General features: G+C 42.0%; 2 protein-coding genes across 2 annotated transcripts; one reads left to right on the top strand and one right to left on the bottom strand.

Moving 5' to 3' along the window:
- The first annotated feature begins 539 nt into the window (after window positions 1-539).
- LECT2 (leukocyte cell derived chemotaxin 2) lies at window positions 540-5311 on the top strand. The gene is made up of 7 exons (XM_069869243.1): window positions 540-659; window positions 1143-1275; window positions 2133-2293; window positions 2778-2948; window positions 3662-3782; window positions 4351-4502; window positions 4976-5311. The coding sequence occupies exons 1-7, from the start codon at window positions 614-616 to the stop codon at window positions 5164-5166; spliced, it is 975 nt and encodes a 324-aa protein (XP_069725344.1). The 5' UTR covers window positions 540-613; the 3' UTR covers window positions 5167-5311.
- Window positions 5312-6728: 1417 nt separating this feature from the next.
- On the bottom strand, window positions 6729-18655 carry LOC138726941 (F-box/LRR-repeat protein 21-like). Its single transcript, XM_069869052.1, has 7 exons — window positions 18598-18655; window positions 14866-14962; window positions 14149-14289; window positions 12268-12710; window positions 11157-11279; window positions 10303-10474; window positions 6729-9021 (listed from the first exon to the last, which is right to left on the bottom strand). The coding sequence occupies exons 4-7, from the start codon at window positions 12640-12642 to the stop codon at window positions 8378-8380; spliced, it is 1314 nt and encodes a 437-aa protein (XP_069725153.1). The 5' UTR covers window positions 12643-12710; window positions 14149-14289; window positions 14866-14962; window positions 18598-18655; the 3' UTR covers window positions 6729-8377.
- Window positions 18656-20503: the final 1848 nt, after the last annotated feature.

Raw genomic sequence — 20503 nt, 5'->3', positions numbered from 1 at the left:
CAGTCAGGAATAAATTAGAATTAAAATCTGGTTGAGAGAAAACATTATTGCAGAAACTGCAGTTCTTCAGCTGGGAATGGTCAGGTCCCACCCAAAGAAAGTCTTAATTTTTAAGTGGGTATCTTTCAGTTCAGGGGTACACAGCATCCCTAAATCCTGAATGCCCTCTGAGAGCTCTTACCAGCACCTTGTATCATTTAAAAACCTTGACTACATTGAGTAAAGTACAACTCAGTCCTCTGGACCATATCTCCTTGGCTTCTACCATCTTTGGCCTAAGCATGCTCTTGCTACAGGAGGGAGAAGAAGAGATGTTAAGAAACAGCTCAACCAGAGCTTCCTGAAATGTGGGATTGTTAGTTTCCATCTGTTACTGTGTCCTAAGAGACAGATTATTTTATGTCTTTCCCAACCAGCTCTAAAAACTGTTAGAGTTTGTAGACATCCTCAGTGCCTAATATGGCAACACCACCTGCCCAGAGCTGTAATACTGTGCTCAAGGCCAATTGGCCAAGAGAAGAGACCTGGGTTTTCAAAAACACATAAATACCCTAGGCAGCTACTTCTAAACGTCTTTGATTTGATCAAAGAACACCGGTGAAGCAGCCACAAAATGTCAGCTCTCAGTCTGGTCGCTCTGGTCAGCTTGGTGTCCACTGGTGAGTTGGGATTGCGATGCTGCAATCAGCCTTGACTGCTTTTAGGCAGACACCAACAAATTAAATTTGCTCAAAAACAACTAATATTGCCTTTTTGATCCAGTTTTATATTAATGTACAGTTATGACTGTTATAAAATATGGAATTAGATGCCTTTAGTCATAAATTGTTTAAAGATTTCTTGAAGAAAGTGAAAATAGTTTGACTTCTTTCACGAGTATTAAAAATATTTATCTATAGCTTTCCCTTTTTTTAGAGTATGTACTTTAAAATAAGGCCTCAAGAAAAAGAGGATTAAAACTGTATAGCATCTTCTATATAAATCTATATACAATGTTCTTTTACCTATAGTTTTCGAAATTATGAACTCCCATGAGCTCACGTCTTCCCCTTAAACAACCTATTTTTCACCTTAACACTTCCTGTTGTGCTGTACTAAGAGTATGGTTGAATTTTCCCCGTTTTCTTCTTTTGCACATCAAGTTTTCGCCAAACAGTTGGACGCTCACCCACCCCAACAACAACACAGACACTGGGCACAGATCTGCAGCGGGAATCCCACCAACAAAATCCGGGGCTGCGATAAATACGGCTGCGGCCAGTTCGGCGCCGACAGGTAACACAGCAGAGCATCGGGGTTTGATGTTGCTTTCCTAAATTAACTGTTCACACAGGAGAAGGAGTAGAGTTTAACCACATCTGAGATCAGAACGAGATTAGACTGTTGTCTGCAGGACCCCTTTCTCATTTATGGACTGTTACTTGGTAATCTTGCAGAACTGCAGTAATATCACTGCTACTGCCTGATGCGTGGGGGGAGAAACGAGAGCATTACACAAATTAGCAGCCAGAGTAAAGGAAATGGAACGTATTTCAAGGATTTATGTCATTTATTCTTGTTCCTTATAGACAAGACATTTAATTAACATTCAACAACAGCTTAGAGGAAGATAAGTATCTTGCCTTACACAAGATAAAGGTCTGACAGCATCATTCGCTTTTATTAGGTACCTCATAACAGGTTATATTTCTCTAACAATGCTTTTATACATAGAATGACTCCTGCCTTCCCTGCATTTTCCTGCTATCTTCTCTCGCCAGGTGCTATGTCTGTCCTCATCGTACAATTTCTGTATTTATAAAGGAGAAGCTGCCAAACATAAGATTCTATTTTCACCAGCACAGATTAATTTTGGGTAGTACAGGGGTACTTTTGTGTAACAGCTTGAAATACCTTGGGAAAATTAAAAATACGCTTAAAATCTGAAATCGCATCCACCTTTAAAGACGGTCAGAGTAATATAAATATTTCGCAATTAAAAGAATTATTAAAAGCCGCTATTTCTTTCCAATGTCATTGCAGATGCATAAAACTTGTAAGACAAGCTTCAGATATTGGACTGTGTTAACTGATCTACCCATATACAATGCTGAGCCTGACAGACTTCTCTAATGACATATTTACATCTTCAGGGACAGTGGTAAAGGAAAGCATGGAAAGCATCAGGGCGTGGATGTCGTCTGTGCTGATGGAGCAACAGTGTATGCGCCTTTTAGCGGCCAGCTCTCCGGACCCGTGCGATTCTTTCATAATGGAAATGCTATCGATGATGGAGTCCAGATCAAGGGATCAGGCAAGTAATAACAGCAGATCTGTTGAGGCATACAGGAGTAACTATTTGATTTACTCAAGTGAATAATCTTACACCCTCTCTAGTTCCTACACTGAAGCACAACTAAGAAATATGTTAAGTCAGCATCAGCAGGATGTTCACATTTTCCTATGCTTTTCTTGGAGAGAAGGGAAGAAAGGAGTTGGAAAACAGATAGCAGGAAAACAACTTCCCCAAATCAAAAAAAGGAAACAGTGAAAATAAAATACTAGAAACGTGCCCTCAGTTTTGCCTGGAGGGTGTTTTTTGTCCCTGTTTTCCAATTCTCTCTCTTCTTCTTCTCCATAGCAAACCAAGGAATTTCGATTTCGGGGTTGTTGGTGCCTCAACTACATTTCTACATCCCAGCCTCCTGTAAAAGGCTAGCACAGAAAGTTTCTTGCTCACCTCAAGAACAGATGCAGCAAATTTTTCCTGACCTTGCTTCCACTCCCATCTCTTCCAGATTTCTGTGTAAGGCTTGTCTGTATTCACCCGATCCGATACCAAGGCCATATCCAGAGAGGGCAACATCTCGGGAGAATGCTGCCAATGCAAAAAGTATTTCCTGGCATTATCTCTCACATCCACGTTGAGAACTGCGACCACTCCGATCCTACTCATCTACTTAGGCCTGGTAAAAAAACCCAAACAATAAAAACCCTAGAATAAATACAATAATGAATAAAAATTAAATTATCAATTAATTTCAACTAAGGACAATAATATCAAATAGCAAGTTCTCTCTGTCTTAGGTTTTCCCTGACAGCGCAATCTGAAAGAAAGAACAATTGCATTATAAGATGCAGATAATGTTACAGGAAGGATATATCAGCTTATCAAGTTGTCATTTCTTACCTCGCTGTGACACAGCATCAAGTCTTCAAAATAAACTGAGTCAGACAACTCTGTACCCTTTCAACTACTAACAATGCTTTCAGTATTGCATCTTAGCAGACTTTAGGAAGATTCTTTGCAAATAGAAATACTACACTGGTAGTACTGGAGAAGACTTGAGGAGTCACGTCCCATCAGCCTGGGCATAGAATAAGGAACAAAGTTGAGTCTTTTCACAACTCTCAGTTTACACTCCAAGAACTGTGACAGTCTCTTTGAATTTTTGGCTTTAAAGCATGTTCCTTATATGAGATAGCCCTCTTCTAGAGACATTACTATCCAGTCTTGGGTGTATGCTCTTGATAAATTTTGTGGAGGAGATATCCAACTACATGCATGGGATATAATTCCAGTATGCTTCTACATAATTAAAATACAGTAGTTACAAAAATGCAACACTTAAGAAAGAACTTAAAAGTTACCTTTTATGTGCTCTGTTTCTGTATTTCAAAGCTGTTCTGCCACTGCCACTGCCACAACAAAACAGTCGCTGGGCAGTAGTGTGCGCCGGGAATCCTACAAATGAGATAAGAGGCTGCGATAGATACGGCTGTGGATACTATGGAGCTCCAAGGTAACGTAAGTGGAACACATTGGGTTTTGCTGCTGCTCCACTGAAACAGAGTAGAGAATAATTTATTTAAGATTTAAAAATGGAAGAATTACAGCATTTAAGGTTTAAGTAGGACATGGGGCAACTTTTTCAATATAGGGGTAATGCAGCACCAGAACAGGGTACCCACATTGTTCATAAAACCTCTGTGCTTGGAGGGTTTTATGACTCAGGCTAAGCTGTGCCTGATCTGATGTGGTGTTGGGAACAATCTTGGCCCAAGTGGAAGGTCAGGCTTAACATCCTCCACAGGTTCCTGCCAACCAACATTTCTGTGACTCTACAGTTCTATCAAAAGGCTTGGAAGCACTGTTTTTCTCCATTTTGCAAACAGCACCTTTAAGAGATCATCAATGCTACATGGCATTACATCTTACACCAAAAAACATTCTTATAGATTCTTCAGTCGGTCAGCTCTGCAGCTCTCTCAGTACACACAACCCATTTGCAGATCCTGTAGAGTACTAACTGCTTTATATATAATGTTTGGCCTGACCAGAGACTTCTCTAATTATGTTTTTGTTTTCAGACAAAACGGCAAAGGAAAGCACAAGGGTGTGGACGTCATCTGTGCTGATGGAGCAACCGTGTATGCTCCCTTTTCTGGCCAGCTCTCTGGACCAATTAAATTCTTCCACAATGGAAATGCCATTGATGACGGAGTCCAAATTGAGGGAGATGGTAAATAGCACTTTTTCATTTAATATCTCTTTCTGCCTTGAGTTCAAGTAGGCTGTATTACTTTGCAGCTGCCCAAGTAGTCACGTAAAGTATCCATTCGAAACACTGCATCTTTTATCTATTTACACGCAGAACTTTTTGCTCCTCTTAGAGCGCAAATACAGGACACCCACTCTTATATACAAGAGGCGAGATCTCATGTCTGGGAGTTATTAGTTTTTCTCTCTTTGAGTATTGAGGCGGGAGCCCAAATCACCGTACAGGGAAAACTGAAAACATAGGGAGTCCGATTTCTGGAATTCTCACCTCCTGCCTGCCTCCCACCTTCTTTCCTCCATTAAGCAAACAACTTCAACGACCACCTCTTTTTATTACCGCAGTTTCTTTGTTAGGCATTTCCACTGCTGCTATCTCAATAGAAAAGACATGCTTCATCAGTCATCTGACGCTTTTCCTTTTCCTGTTCTCACCAGGCTTCTGTGTAAAACTACTCTGCATCCATCCCATCAGATACAACGGCAGAATTTCCAAGGGACAAGTCCTTGGGAGAATGCTGCCAATGCAAAGAGTATTTCCTGGGATCACATCTCATATTCATGTTGAGAACTGCGATCGTTCAGATCCTACTGGCAATCTTGAAAGGGGGAAAGGGCGTTTAGAGTGAAATGGAAATGTAGTAAACTACAAATAAATTCATCTCAGCATCCATAAGTTGTTTTTATTTCTTGGGCACAACAGTTTATATTGGTACCGACTCAATACTTTGAGCCTTACATAATATTGCAAGAGGCTAACAGTACATGCTCACTGGTTTTTAAGTGCCTGTAATCACTGTGAATATTGTATCCTAGGCTAATTAAACTTTACTACAGCTTGGCTCAAGGTTACTTTAGATTGTGAAGGAATTTAGAGGAAAACTAGAGGGAAATTTATTGAAACACCTCACAGGCCATAAAGAGAACCTGTGTTTTGATTGGATGGCAAAAGGGACTCCACACAAGGAATTAAGTTTTAAGCTTTAGTTGGAATTGGCATTTACAAAAGAATCAGAGAATTAGCAATGAGAAATTATAAACCTTCTCAAAGAGGCTGCAGTCGGCAAGCCTGGAGGCTGGCTCACCCCCTCATGTGGTGGAAAAAATGCACTACTGTTAGCTTCTCACTGTAACTTCAACTTCTTAGCAGCCTTGCAAATCTGTTCAGCATATGAGGTGTAAATTCAATACTCCATTTTGAGGATTTTAGTTACTCTTACAAACTGTATTGCTGCCTTATGTGCTTTAGAGATGAGGTTTTAAAAAGTCTCTTCAGGGCAGTGAAACCAGGAAAAGCCATTAAAACAGACAAAACTTGCCTCAGGGACAATAGGCAGAGCTCGAGCACAGACTCCTCGAGGGACAGTGGGAAGTAAAGGGAGCAGGCAGATGCCTTCAGGCTGTTGCCAAGTGCAATACCTCCAGTAAACCCACTCAGGAACACCTGAAGTAAAAAAAGGAAAAAAACAGTGCTGCTTTATACAGAGCAGTGTTTTGACACTCCTCCCCAAAGCGCAATGCATATACCAACACTAAAATTCGACATTAACCTAACATCAGAAGTTATCTTTCAATTAAAATTAGCTTCCCACGCTACCAGTGAAAAATCACTAGTTTTCATTGAGAATAATGTATTGGTTTTGTTGGCATCTAGTTATAAACTCAAGTATCAATTGTTAATCAATTGTCTTACTTGTTAAGATCAGTTAGAGCAAATGCACAAAAAAAATCATATCAAACATCACTTTAATAAATGTAGGCCCATCTTTCTAGAAACTTGGAGCTGGAGCAATCTAACATTCATGGTTTCAAAGAAAAGCAGCTTTAGTAAAAGGGACAGAGAAAGGGGCACCACTCAAAGCAGCATTTTAAGTTTCCTTCTGAACTCTTATTTCTGCACGTAGCCAGTGTTTGATGAATCTTTAATGCAGTTATGTTGGCTAGAGAGACATTAAGGACTCTAAGGACTCTACCGGCCATCTAGGAGACTTGTCCACAACCCATTTCACAGTTCCAGCATGACAAAAATCCTCATGTTTGAGGCATGAATAGGAAATGACAATGATTAATTTGCTAAAATCCAAGAGTTAAACATTGCTGCTGCCTCTCCCCAGGACTGTTAGGTACATGGCTGCTAACAGGAGAGAACTCTGCCTAACAGGACACAGAGGAAGTAAGAGTCTCTCAGTGCACGTATTAGATCACTTTATTTTGTTTACATTTAAATCAAACCGCACATCTTAAACCAAATACTGTTTAGAAGTATTTCAGTCTTTTGTTTAAAGTACAATTTTAATTCCCTCAATTATGGAACCAAGTGCTGGATTAACAGGTGCCAGTAACCAGTCAGATGCTTCTTAACTGGGCAGCAGCCCATAACGAGTTTCTGATTCTGACATGCATTATTTGCAACCAGAACAAGTCCTGTCCAAGACAAAGGTGGTTTAACCCTTCAGCCATTGTTTTGGCAGTAAAGCAGGGTAAGCATGGAACAAACTGACATTTTATCTACCAGCAAACCAATTGCAGACTTTTCATTATTAACAGGAAGACAGAACTACAGCGTGAAAATAAATACAGACATATTTATATACAATGCATTTCAGTTTACAGTGTGCAATATGTCAACATAAAAATACACACTTCAATTCCCATCCACTCACCATTCCTTTCCCCTTTAAAGAAAACAAAGAAATTAAATAAAATCATCTTCCTCAAAAATCAAATAGCAATAGTATCAAAACAGTCCTGAATTAAACATTTCAGGATCAGCTCTAGAAACAGGGACGTACAGCACAGCTCTGCAAGACACAGGCAGGATGACCGGATGACCACAGGTCATTTCAGCCTCTAACTGGCAAATAGTTTTTTTTTTTTAATGCTCTAGATCCTTGATTCCAGATAGAAAGTGATCAAAGATAACTGTATTCCATTTGATCCTTCCTTCTCAGTAGCCACATTTATGAGATCCTCCTTACCTCTTAATAATGAAAGAATGGAACAGCATTTAGACATCAATCTAAGACTTGAACTCTTAAACCCAGAAACTATTCCTTATATCCTGGCAGCTTCCAAAGTGCTTCATCATTCACCAAAGCAAACAATCTAGATCCAAACTTTTAAATTCACTGATTTTACATAATCTCTTTCCCATCCATTTAATGCATCAGACAGAAAGCAAACATGTTGCACACTTCAGACTACAGCTTAGCTAAGCTGACAGAATTTATTTAAAGTGCAATTTAAAACTGGAAAGTTTTTTGTAAGCATAAGCTTATTTACCACAAAAGTTTAATATACTGGCACAAATTTAAACTAGATTATATCTGAGTAATCTGAACTAGCGTACGTATTTTATAACACAGGCTGCTACCTACATCTATAACATGAAGATTTTGAAAAAGAGCCGCATCGTGACAAATAATACGGGTTTTTTTCTGAACTCCAAGTTGTATCCAGTTTCTCCTAAAGTTAGAGTTCCTAAAGAAAAAAAAGCTTCTCTAGTCCTTTTCTGACTCTATCAGAAAGACTCAAAGACAAAAAGAAAACCATTAATGTGAACGGAACATTTAAACTAAAGTGCTGAGAAGCCCAACTTCATTGCAGTTTGAAGCACCTGTAAACACAGACATACTTTCAGCAGCGTTAAGTACACTTTATCTATTTTCTATTTCAATATACCATTAGCATTCCAGATGCTTTACTGCTACACTACTAGGGACTATCAAGATAGAAAAACTCAGACCTGGAAATAAGTTCACAAATTTCATTTTTGCAATTCTTTATTTGCACAGAAAGCAACACCCTGATGCTACTAGTTTACTCACAAATGTAGAGAATTTACCATGTTGGCATCATATCAGGAAACCACATTCTTCCAAGGTGTTTGGAGACTTCCAGATGAAGTCGTTCCAAGCTATAATCATTATCTGGAATCAGAACCTCCTCCATTATTGAAAGCTGGGTAAGCCTACCTCCACACATCTTTACAAATTCAATAAAACCTCTGCAAGTTACTTCACATTCCCCAAGTCCCATTGCTGTTAAGTTCTTACAGTGCTCTGCAATCCGAATAAGTTCATCGTCCAAAGGTTGAAGTCCATTAGCACACACAACCAGCTCAATTAACCTTGGGCAATTCAGGCCAATACGACCTAACATTGCTTTGCTTACTGCACGACCAAAGTAAAGGTGAGTAACAGGAGTTTCCTCTCTGAAGAAAGCATCAAATTCCTCTTCATATAAGAAGAAATACATCACTATGTTGACTCTGGGGGAGTGTTTAACAAGAGCATCCCAGCTTTGTTTTTTAATAGTGTGAAATTCAACTTGTCCAGGATTTTCACTCACAACGTCTATGCGAAGGTGTTCAAGGTTAACATGTTTTTCACTTGAAAGAGCCAGCAGCAGTTCATCACTTAGTATGTAGTAGTTCAAAGCCAGCTCCTTAAGTCCATGACACTGGTCAGCAACACAAAGAATTCCTAAGGAACAACAGGAAACACCGCTTTGTAAAATGAATACTGAATATAAGTACAGTTGTTTTTTGTAAAGCTCAAGCAAATACTATTGCTATTGGCTCAAGTGTTCGTGCCTATATAAAAAAAAAAGAAACATGATCAAGTCCTAGATATCCACAATCCTTTTACGGGGTTTTGGCCACAAACACTTATCAGTAAAAAAAGCAAGCTTGTCACATTCACCTTGGATCTGCATATCTTTTTGCCTCTTTGCCCTCCCTGTGCAGAATTTCCTCAGCTTTGAAGACACATCTGGAATCAGAAGCTGCCACTGTTCCCTTCCCCAATACTCCTTTCTTCACCACTCATCTAAGCATTCTATTTCAATGACCACCAGCAGTCTAGTTTAACAACTAAGCTAAAACAGGCCCTTCTTTGAATTAAGATAAACAAAGTAATTGCTCTTAATCTACTGGAATACAAAGTACACAGATTCAATCACCTTTTATAGACTCTTCAGTAATACAGGAAAGAGACCAAACAAGGTGCCTTTCCCTGGCGCCAATGTTTCAGGAGAAAAGTAAGAGAGAAGGGACCCAAAAGCCCTCTGAACTCTCTGGCAAGCCTGTATTTTGAAAGGGGTGCGCCCTTCACCCACCCATGCTAAAATGAGCAAGCTCACGCTCCCGGATCTGGACACATGAGGGCACTGTAGAGAATGGAAGACTCTAACAGAACTTTTAAGTATTAGCACTTTCAATCTAAGTTAAACTCACAGCACCTCGAAAAACAGTTACTGACAACTGCTTTTATCTCCTTTACTTCACCAATCAGCGGCTGATAAGCAGGTTGAGGACTTTGTGTTCCCACAGAATGCCAGTTAATCAAGTTTACAAAGTTGCACACATTAAGCACCACTCACTTGGTTACCCATACACAGAACAGGCAATGAACATCACAGAAGTCCTCAGAATAGATGTTAAAGGCTTGCGCTACTTTTGGAGGCTTTCCTCCTTGAGGCCTTCCAGAGGTATTGGAGCAGCTAAAAATGGAAAAAAACTCCCCAGGATTCTAGGTGATGCAGTGAAGTGAGGAGCACCTGCACCTTGATTAATTCAACTCATTCAGTAACACAAAGACAGACATTCTTCTTTCCCTGCCAACTCCTTAAAGCCGAGACCAGGCCAATAAAAGGCCTTTGCTAAGCGATTCTGAAGAGCCCTAGAAATTTTATGAACAACTTGTTTCAAGCTATTGTGTTATGACCCTTTATTACTTCATTTTTCATATATATTCATTACTCACCAGCAGGTGATACATGAGGACAGCTGCTCATTTTCAGCAGTTTTAGAGTATCACTATTGTTAGCCACAAGAACCTTCAAGGAAGGATCATCAAGTGGTGTGTCATCTATCTTGACTGATGATAACGACTTGGAATTTACAAAAACTACTGTCAGTGCTGAAGCAAAGTGAGCCTGTTTGGAGAAATAGAAGGAGGGGAAAAAAAGAGTCTTGATACATACAACCTCAGCAGTTAAACCTCAAGTTTTACATTAACAGAAAGCATGAAGATAATCAATTCCTAGGTATCCTCTTTCCTGGGTAATAAAGAAAAGCTCATCTGAACATGAGCATAAGAAATATCTTCTTTGTTTAAAAAATAAGCTGCCGCACATGACAAAAATCAACTTCGCACTCAGGAGTTAACCCATCCACTGTGATTTATCTTTTCACTGTAATAAAGGAGGCAAGTGGACACAGCAATGAGTCTAAAGTATCTACAACTTATCTGCAGAAAAAAAAAGAAGTGGCATTTGTTTTATTCTCCAGAACATAATTCTGCTGTGACCTTCTAAAGCCTTCCAAATGATTCCCCATCTCTATGCCACCAAATATGAATGCTTCCAAATTTAATGAACGGATTCAATGTTTAATTATTTTCCTAATACTAATGGATGCCACAAATTACAGAAAATAGAAGACAGGCCAATAAATACAGACTGTTCCATAAAAATCGCCATCAAATGAATACAACCACAATGATTGAACTTGATCTTAAAGGCCTTTTCCAACCTAAGTGATTCTATGATTCTAATATGAAAGCTAAAGTGGTGTAAGAGTGAATTAAGTCACTTGAATTAGTTTGTAGACCATTACCTTAGAGACATTCATGAAGCTTGGTTTTGCTGTAGAAATCAACCCCAGAGTCTTGATAGAACAGTTCACCAACTGAGAAAGGATGTCACAGGCTGCTTCTGCTGCCTCAGTACTACTATCAACCTAGAAAAGCAATTTAAAAATCATGAAGCCATGATTTGTTATTATTTGTTATAATTTGTTATTATTTGGAGAACAGCATCCTGGATACCCAAGACTGCAAGATCCACATCCACTTTGCTGTAGTGCACCAAACTGCGTTTACCAGAGGGACAAAGCTCAACATTAACCAGAAATTACAAAACAAGAATTCAGTAAAGTTACTATTAGAGAATTTTCCTGAGTACGACTGCTGGGCATTTTCAATATGAACAGAGTTTAAACCCAAGCCTTCTCTCTTTTCTTCAAATAACCTCACACCTTCCTAAACAATTGTATTTAGTATTGGCATTATGACTGACAGCAGTGCATGTGGACCTTTTTCTAAATGCCAACTATGAACTCTCAGAGCATAACAAAGACTTAATAAAGTCTAGATTCAAATGACAGAAAGCTGAATTCATGCAGTCTTGATACCACAAACATAGCCTGCATTTAAATCAAGTTTACTCTTATTTATGTGTCAGTCACCTGAATGTACAGGCAAAGCATCTTTCTCCCTTACTCGTATTTTTTTCAAAGCAGGGTTCTAAAATTTCAAGTCATTCCTCATGTATAGCTCTATTTTGCAAGTAAATCATACACACGAGACAAACATATCCTCAAATGCTACCACACATAAGAAATATTTATCTACACAATAATCTGCTGAGTACTCAGACTGCCGCTAACAAAGATTCACAGAAACCACGTAGTCTGTATATTCTGAAAACATATCACTCAATCTTCAGCACTGCACTGCATGATGTTAACTCCTTCTTTACTTCATAGAGACCAAAGCGTAGAAAATTGAAAGAAACCATGTGCATGTGTGGAAATAAACTGTAGCAGTAGATGCATTTTTAAATGTAAGACTTCTTGGGTTCAACACTTGACCCAGACAACACAGAGAAGCTGCATGCATTAAGCACAGTAACGTGACAGAAGCAGCCTCCATTCATCCAAGGCTTACCCTGAAGCTGACGTACTGCAGATGATCAGCATGCCTCTTGATAATCTGCTGAATGAGATCAGGATGTGTGGACTTTAAGTAAGAAGTAGCTGGCTGGCTAAGTTCAAATTCAAATCTCCTCCAGAGATCTGGGATGTGGAAAACTTCATTCCACCTTCGACAAACAGAAGATGCCCTGGCTCGGTCTACTAAAGGCAGAAACTGAAAAATATGCAGAATAACATGGTGTGGAAGGCTCCCCCAGTCCATTGAGGTGTGGAAGTCAGATTCACCAGACACTGAGCCATACAAACAAGTTTTCCGTTTTTTGCTTTCCTGTGATGTTTGAGGAGCTTCATTTTCAGCCACAACTTTCTGCCTAGCTCTCTTCATCATGACAGTTTCAGGTACTGCAACAATCCAAACCGCACAACTTCCTGAAAGGTCTCACGTACAGTTGGTCTCTGAAACCAGAGCACAGACATTAGCAAGGACCTGCTTTCTCAATACCTTTTATTTTGTACAATTTTATTTGAATTTGGAGAACGTGGCTTTATTTACCAAGTGTAGTTTCATGTGTTAGTATTTCACAGTATATCAAGCATTTTGCAGGAAAAAGAAGCAGTTAACAGCAGTTTAGTTTAACAGCAGCAAATTGTGTATGTTTACATTGCAAGTCCGCAGACAAACTATGGAATCTACTCATCATTCATAGAAGAATTTTATCAACTACAAACCAAACTCATAAACTCCCTTTTTAAACAGCAATGGAATAGACATGTTGAGAAGTGTCAGATTCAAAAGCTTTGCCTAACTCCCCCATTACTTTGCTTTGTTGTTTTTTCCTTTTGTTTTGTTTTTAAATCACATCAGGCAGAAGAAAAATATTTGTACAACTAACAACAAAAAACTTCAGAGGCCACTTATCAAAACAGGGTAAAGTGAGTGAGGTCCACATATAGGTTTTCAGCAGGAGAAAAGGACGGTGACCATGGAAGACAGCAAACTGCATGCATCTCATTCACTGTAGAATGTTTGCCACAAGCCAGATTTCAAAAAGAGCAGCAAAAGGAAAAGCTCTGCTTTCACATGCTGAAGCACCGACTTCAAGGTCATTCTGAACTGAATTCTATTACTCAGTCAATTCTCAACAACTCTCTTAACCATTTCAAGTGCCACTTCATTTTATAGGGGGATGAAACCCCTTCTCAAATGTCCTACTAATTAGATGTTCAGCCAGACCCTATCTTGTCTCAATCAGCCTGAAGCTGAAATGTTCAAAGCAACCATGCATTCTTCAAGAACCAACAAAACACGTTAATTTTACTGAACAATCTTCCACGGCAACCCTCACAGCATGCTTTTCCTACACTGAAAATTTTCCATAGTATCTTCATTATGGGGGGAAAAAAATCCAAATCCATAAACTGCTACCAAAATACAGACTAACCCATCAAAAGGGTATCTGACATATCCCCCAGCTTATAAAACCTGATCTGTAAGGCTGAGGTGGCGTTTAACATGCGAATGCAACTCCATTTTTATGGAAAGAGAGTATGTGTATTCCTTGACAAGTGGGGAAAAAAACCTAGCCAATTAATCAAGAGCTGCTTGTACATCCTCTTAAAACTGGCAACTCTACAATTTCTATTTTTAGTATTCTATACTGCGGTACTTTAAAACTAGCAAAATAACATTATGTTACCAACCATTATATAACACGAAGTTTTTACCAAACATGAAGCCCTAACATTTACTGTGAGAATGTGAATGCTTATTTCATTTCTGAATACTTAAACTATGAACAGTACATAGTTTAAAACACAACTGAATTTAAATAAATTATAGTCCACGAGATGTAATCCAGGTAGTATGCAATGAGAAGTTTACAGGTGCACATACCTCCAAAGAATCTGGAAGTTCCTGTCAAGTTACCAGTAACTTTCTGGCATCTGAACATTCATCCCACTGTTGAGTCATCCTGTATGTGCGCATGGATCCTTTACCCAGAAGGCAGGGATGGGTCCCAGAAGATAAGCTGACCTGTGAAGCCACCGACCAAGGGAAAAACTGTTCTGCAATGTCTGGGAGTCCCACTAGTGGTACTAAACTCAGCTTTATAGTTGTAAATTTTAATGCAGGTGTAGTATGTGTTAATTATAAATACAACAAGAGAAGCAGCCCATATCTCCTAAGCAAAATCAAGTACTGAAATCTGTGCAAGCAATGCTGTTGCTCAGCTTGCACATCAGAAAATTTAACTGCTGCATGGTGATGCTTGCCTATAACGACAAAGTTGATTCACATTAGTAAATCTGTTTGTAGATGGCACCTGAAGAAGTTTCCAATTTATAGAGGCCTCTATTGCACAGAGTCTAGAAGCGTTACATATTATTCTGTGAAATAGCATTGCCTCTTTGCTAATTCTGCATAGCACATAAAATGAATCTGAAAAATTGCTGTCAGTTTCTACCACATAATACAAAGGTTTAGACTGACACAACACGAATAACACAAGTGAGAGCACAAAACACCAAGACACACTGTAAAGATTCAACACTGAAGTATATTAAATATAAGTTTATAACCACATGACATATTTTGAAGCAGTTTTCTTACCTAAAGAATGCTTCCAAGTTACGATAGGCAATAAATGAATGAACTGAGGCAACTGCAGCCATGGGGCACTCACAAGCATCTGTCTTGCTTTCCCCTCCTGTCCAGATAAAACGCCACAAAAACATTTATTAGTTTTTTTTTAAAAAATAAACCTTGTATTTTTGCATGAAACAATGATAGGACACTATATTAACATTAACTTCTGCAGTATCATTATTACCATTAGCAGTGAAGTTTGGTAAACAACACTGTCTAAAACTACTAACATAATCTAAGAGTCACGGAAAACAGAAAAAAAGTCCCAAAACATTTCTTCTGCCTTTTTTCCTTCACTGGCAAGGCTGCCTATTGGACAGACGATCAGAACAGAGGCCACATGGCATGGCCTCCTACCACCAAAGGTGCAGTAGCAGTGAGTCACTGACCCAGCATAGCCCTGGGAACACAGTCACGTGGCAGGGAGCAAGCCAACAGCTGCAGTCCCTCACAACAAACCACCCAGCCTGCAGCCTCCTGTTCCTGAGCTCCCAGAGAGCAGAGGACAGTCTGTACAAACTGTATCACAAATGACTGCATCAGGGGTGCCTTTGATTAAAAGCCCCCTGCCTCCCTCCACGCTGTTTTCTTTTAATATTACATCATAGAGGCGTTTGTGCTCCACCACAAAGAATAATTCAAACCTTTACCCCCAAGAATATCACTGTCTGCTTTTACAACCAAAAAAGTACACCAAGTAATCGAAGTCTTCCTCACAATAAACTTGACAACCTTATCACAGGAGGCAAGAGTGGGGAGGGTCTACCCTCTCACCTGTTCTAAATTCAGGAATTCAGTATTCTTTCCAACACTCTCAGCGTGGCTTCAAAAAAAACTAATTGTTAACAGCAAAATAACAGATGAAAAATAAGAAAAGGACAGTAAGATTCTTTTATATTAAGATAAGTGTCAAATATATTTCTATTAATATAGCCAATAAAGACTAGCTACAAGTTCAGCGGGCTTCTGAATTTCACAAAGATTTGAACTGGTTACCTAAACCAGTCAAATTACTTCCTCCTAACCACAGGCAACAGTGACACAGCTGCTGACATGAAACTTTGACAACTAATGAGGTTTATCAAGTCTATTCATATCGTCCTCCATGTAGAGCAAAGTATCAAATACTGGTGCTCTACACTTCACAGCTGTTTTCCTCTATAAACTCTTTGACCTCAATATCCTATGATCACTGTTATTTTGCACAGCTGCATGTTATCCTACTCAAACAAACACAAATCCCCAAAAATCAACAGCGATGCAGAAAGATTAAAATTAAATAACTGTTTCTACAGCTTATCCTGGTAACAGAACTTAAACTTCGGGTAAAATTAGGATGTTAAAATTTCTCCCATGACATGGGGTCTCCGTAAGGGATTCTGAGAAGTGGTCAGCAGCAGCTCAGTTAACCTTGCAGCTGTTCTCTGCTTCCTCTGCTACAAGGGCAGTTGCTAAAAAGGTTTTATTACTATAACCCAAAATATCAATTTCATGCCATAAAGAAATAATTGCTTGCTCCAGTTCGTAGATTCCCCTCTTTCACTTAACACCAGGAACACTGCAGGAATTAATAAATTAAAATGCAGCAAACAAGTGAAGTCGCTGAGAAATAAAAAACCTTTGAAATAACGAAGCCTGGAAAACCACTGGGATAAAGCAGGCATCGCGATAATGAAGCTTCAACTTTCCAACACTTGGAAATTAGTGTTTATGGATCTGCCTGTATCAGCTGAAACACTTGTCACATTAACCAGAATGTCTTTAAGAAATCACAGTGAAATCACAGAAATTCAGTGATGGTATCAAGGTCACCCGCTCGTGAAGTTAAGGAATTCAGAGCACATCTGGGAAATGAGAGCAGCAGACAACGCACCCAGGGAAGTTAGTGCTGAAAAGCTGCTGCCGCTGCTGGTGCAGCCTAAAACCCATTGCCGAGTAAGTTTCAAAACACAGATTAAAAATACATTTAAAGCTTAAGTCTCAGAAGATCTAGTCCTTCAGCGTGATGTCGTCTAAGATTAAGCCTTTCCTTCCTTTACGACACAGCAATCTTTTAATGACTGGCTTGTTTTGGTTTTTCTTTTTCTTTAAACCCTCATCTTTCTGCAAACTGAGCCTCTGAGCCTCCCTCTCGAAGGATTCAATGCATTTTCACCATGTTCATGACGAAATCCTAGAGACCTAAAAATAACAGCATTCAGCTGAAGATCCTTATGTTTGCAATAGTTTTAGCTGAAGAAATGCAAAGGCGTTGCCACAGTTACTTAGGCAATGAGATTTAGCTATTCATGTTCCACCGACATATTACTTTTTGGGGAAAGACACCTCTACTTTAACAACCTCTCAAGTGCAAAATTTAGCTATTCATGTTCTAAAGACACAGTACTTTTTGAGGAAAGCCACCCCTATTTTAACAACCTCTGGACTATGAACAACGCCCAAGACTGCCCTTGTTTTACCAAGTGACACATCTGCAGCTCCACAGCTCTTTAAAAGTTCTCTTGAGGGCTCACCCAAACATTACACAGCAGGAAAACAAAAACCACCCAACACAACCTTTTCCTCCAGGTTGTCTAGGACTGTTTCGACCCCACATTCAAGCTCTATAGTGGAAAAACCACTCTTTTACAGCCAGCAGCCCCAGCGCTTGCCCATGCCAGGCTCCTCTGCAGGTGCCCCAGGACACACCCGAGCCCTGCAGTGCCCCAAACCCTCCCTGCATCCCAGAACCCTCCCTCGCACCCCCCAAACCTTCCTCTGCACCTCCAAACCCTCCCTTGCGCTCCCCACACCCTCATTTGCACCCTCAAACCCTCTTTGCACCCCCCAAAGCCCTCCCTTGCTGCCCCCAAACCCTCCCTACACCCCACAAACCTTCCCTGCACCCCCAAAACCCTCCCTTGCTACTCCCAAAACCCTCAAATCCCTTTACATCCCCAAGCCCGCTTCTGCAGCCCCCAAACCCTGCCCTGAATCCCCCAAACCCACCTTCACATCCCACAAACACTGCCCCGCTACCCCCAAACCCCTCCCGTGCCCCACAAACCTTCCCTGCACCCCTCCAACCCTCCTTTGCACCCCTAAGCCTCCCCTTGCAATCCCCAAACCCCTCCCCTGCTACCTCGAAACCCTCAAACACTCTTTACACCCCCCAGGCCCCCTTTTGCACCCCCAAAACCCTCCTTTGCACCCCTCAAACCCTCCTTTGTGCCTCAAAACCCTGCCTTGCACCCCAAAATCGTCCTTCGTGCCCACAAATCCCTGCCTTGCACCCCAAAACCCTCCTTTGCGCCCCCAAATTCTCCTCTGCGTCCCAAAAACCCTCCCTTGCGCCCCCCAAACTCTCCTTTGCGCCCCCAAAAACCCTTTGCGCCCCCAAAAACCGTCCTTCGTGCCCCCAAATCCCTGCCTTGCGCCCCTAAACCCTCCTTTACACCCCCAAAACCCTCCTTTGTGCCCTATAACCCTGCCTTGCGCTCCTTAAACTCTCCTTTGCGCCCCAAAAACCCTTTGCGTCCCCCAAAACCCTCCTTTGCGCCCCCAAAACCCTGCCTTGCGCCCCAGAAACCTCCTTTGTGCCCCATAACCCTGCCTTGCGCCCCTAAACTCTCCTTTACGCCCCCAAAACCCTCCTTTGTGCCCCAAATCCCTGCCTTGCGCCCCCAACCCCCTCCTTTGCGCCCCCCAAATCCCTGCCTTGCTCGCAGGAGAACGGGGACAGGCACGGCCGCAGAGCCCCGACGCCGCGCAGCCCGCGCCTCGGCCCGCCCAAGGGAGGGTCGCGCAGCCGCCATGCGGAGCCGGGGCGGGGAGGGGCGGGGGTGTCACGTGACCTCTCGGCGCCATTTCGCGCCCGGCTGAGCCTGCCCGTGCAGCCCCAATGAGGGGTGGGGGGGCGGTGACGGGGATGCAGAAATAGAATCAAATCGTAGAATAACCAGGTTGGAAGAGACCCACTGGATCATCGAGTCCAACCATTCCTATCAAACACTAACCCATGCCCCTTAGCACCTCGTCCACCCGTGCTTTAAACCCCTCCAGGGAAGGTGACTCAACCCCCTCCCTGGGCAGCCTCTGCCAGTGCCCGATGACCCTTTCTGTGAAGAATTTTTTCCTAATGTCCAGCCTGAACCTCCCCTGGTGGAGCTTGAGGCCATTCCCTCTCGTCCTGTCCCCTGTCACTTGGGAGAAGAGCCCAGCTCCCTCCTCTCCACAACCTCCTTTCAGGTCGTTGTAGAGAGCAATGAGGTCTCCCCTCAGCCTCCTCTTCTCCAGGCTAAACACCCCCAGCTCTCTCAGCCGCTCCTCTTAAGACTTGTTCTCAATCCCCTTCACCAGCAGTGAATAAACTCTCCAAGAGGCGTTTTTGGGGTGCTAATGAAACAACCTGAAAGGAATTCAGGTTTTTCTGAAAAAACCTTCTGAAAAAACCTTCTTTGCCTCAGTCTTTAGTGGTAAGGAGGTTCGTTCCGTCTGTGTACAAAGCCAGGAGCTAGAGGAGCATAATGAGGCTCCCATGATCCAAGAGGAGGTGGTCAGAGCCTTGCTAGCCCGACTGGACAGTCACAAGTCTATGGGGCCGGACGGGATTCACCCTAGGGTACTGAAGGAGCTGGCGGATGTGCTGGCCAAACCCCTTTCCATCATCTTCCAACAGTCCTGGAAGACTGGGGAAGTCCCACTGGACTGGAGGCTGGCTGATGTTGTGCCCATCTACAAAAAGGGCCGCAGGGAGGACCCAGGAAACTACAGGCCTGCCAGTCTGACCTCAGTGCCAGGGAAAGTCATGGAACAGGTGATCTGAGTGCTATCATGAAGCACGTGCAAGAGAACCGGGTGATCAGGCCCAGTCAACATGGGTTCACAAAAGGCAGGTCTTGCCAGACTAACCTGATCGCCTTCTATGACAAAGTGACCCGGCTACTGGATGAGGGAAAGGCTGTGGATGTGGTCTTCCTGGACTTCAGCAAAGCCTTTGACACAGTTTCTCACAGCGTTCTGCTTGAGAAACTGTCAGCCTCTGGGCTGGACAGGCGCACACTCTCCTGGGTGGAAAACTGGTTGGATGGCTGGGCCCAGAGAGTGGTGGTAAATGGTGTGAAATCCAGCTGGAGGCCAGTGACAAGTGGGGTTCCCCAGGGCTCAGTGCTGGGTCCAGCCCTGTTCAATGTCTTCGTCAATGATCTGGATGAAGGCATCGAGTGCACCCTTAGCAAGTTTGCGGACGACACTAAGCTGGGTGGAAGTGTCGATCTGCTGGAGGGTCGGGAGGCTCTGCAAAGGGATCTGAACAGGCTGGACCACTGGGCAGAGTCCAATGGCATGAGGTTTAACAAGGCCAAATGCCGGGTCCTGCACTTGGGGCACAACAACCCTATGCAGTGCTACAGACTAGGAGAAGACTGGCTAGAAAGCTGCCTGGAGGAGAGGGACCTGGGGGTGTTGGTTGACAGCCGACTGAATATGAGCCAGCAGTGTGCCCAGGTGGCCAAGAAGGCCAATGGCATCTTGGCTTGTATCAGAAACGGCGTGGCCAGCAGGTCCAGGGAGGTTATCCTCCCTCTGTACTCGGCACTGGTGAGACCGCTCCTCGAATACTGTG

The sequence above is a fragment of the Phaenicophaeus curvirostris genome, chromosome 15 (genome assembly GCF_032191515.1).
Source record: "Phaenicophaeus curvirostris isolate KB17595 chromosome 15, BPBGC_Pcur_1.0, whole genome shotgun sequence".
Classification (NCBI taxonomy): Eukaryota; Metazoa; Chordata; class Aves; order Cuculiformes; family Cuculidae; genus Phaenicophaeus; species Phaenicophaeus curvirostris.
This window is presented reverse-complemented; position numbering and strand designations above follow the sequence as displayed.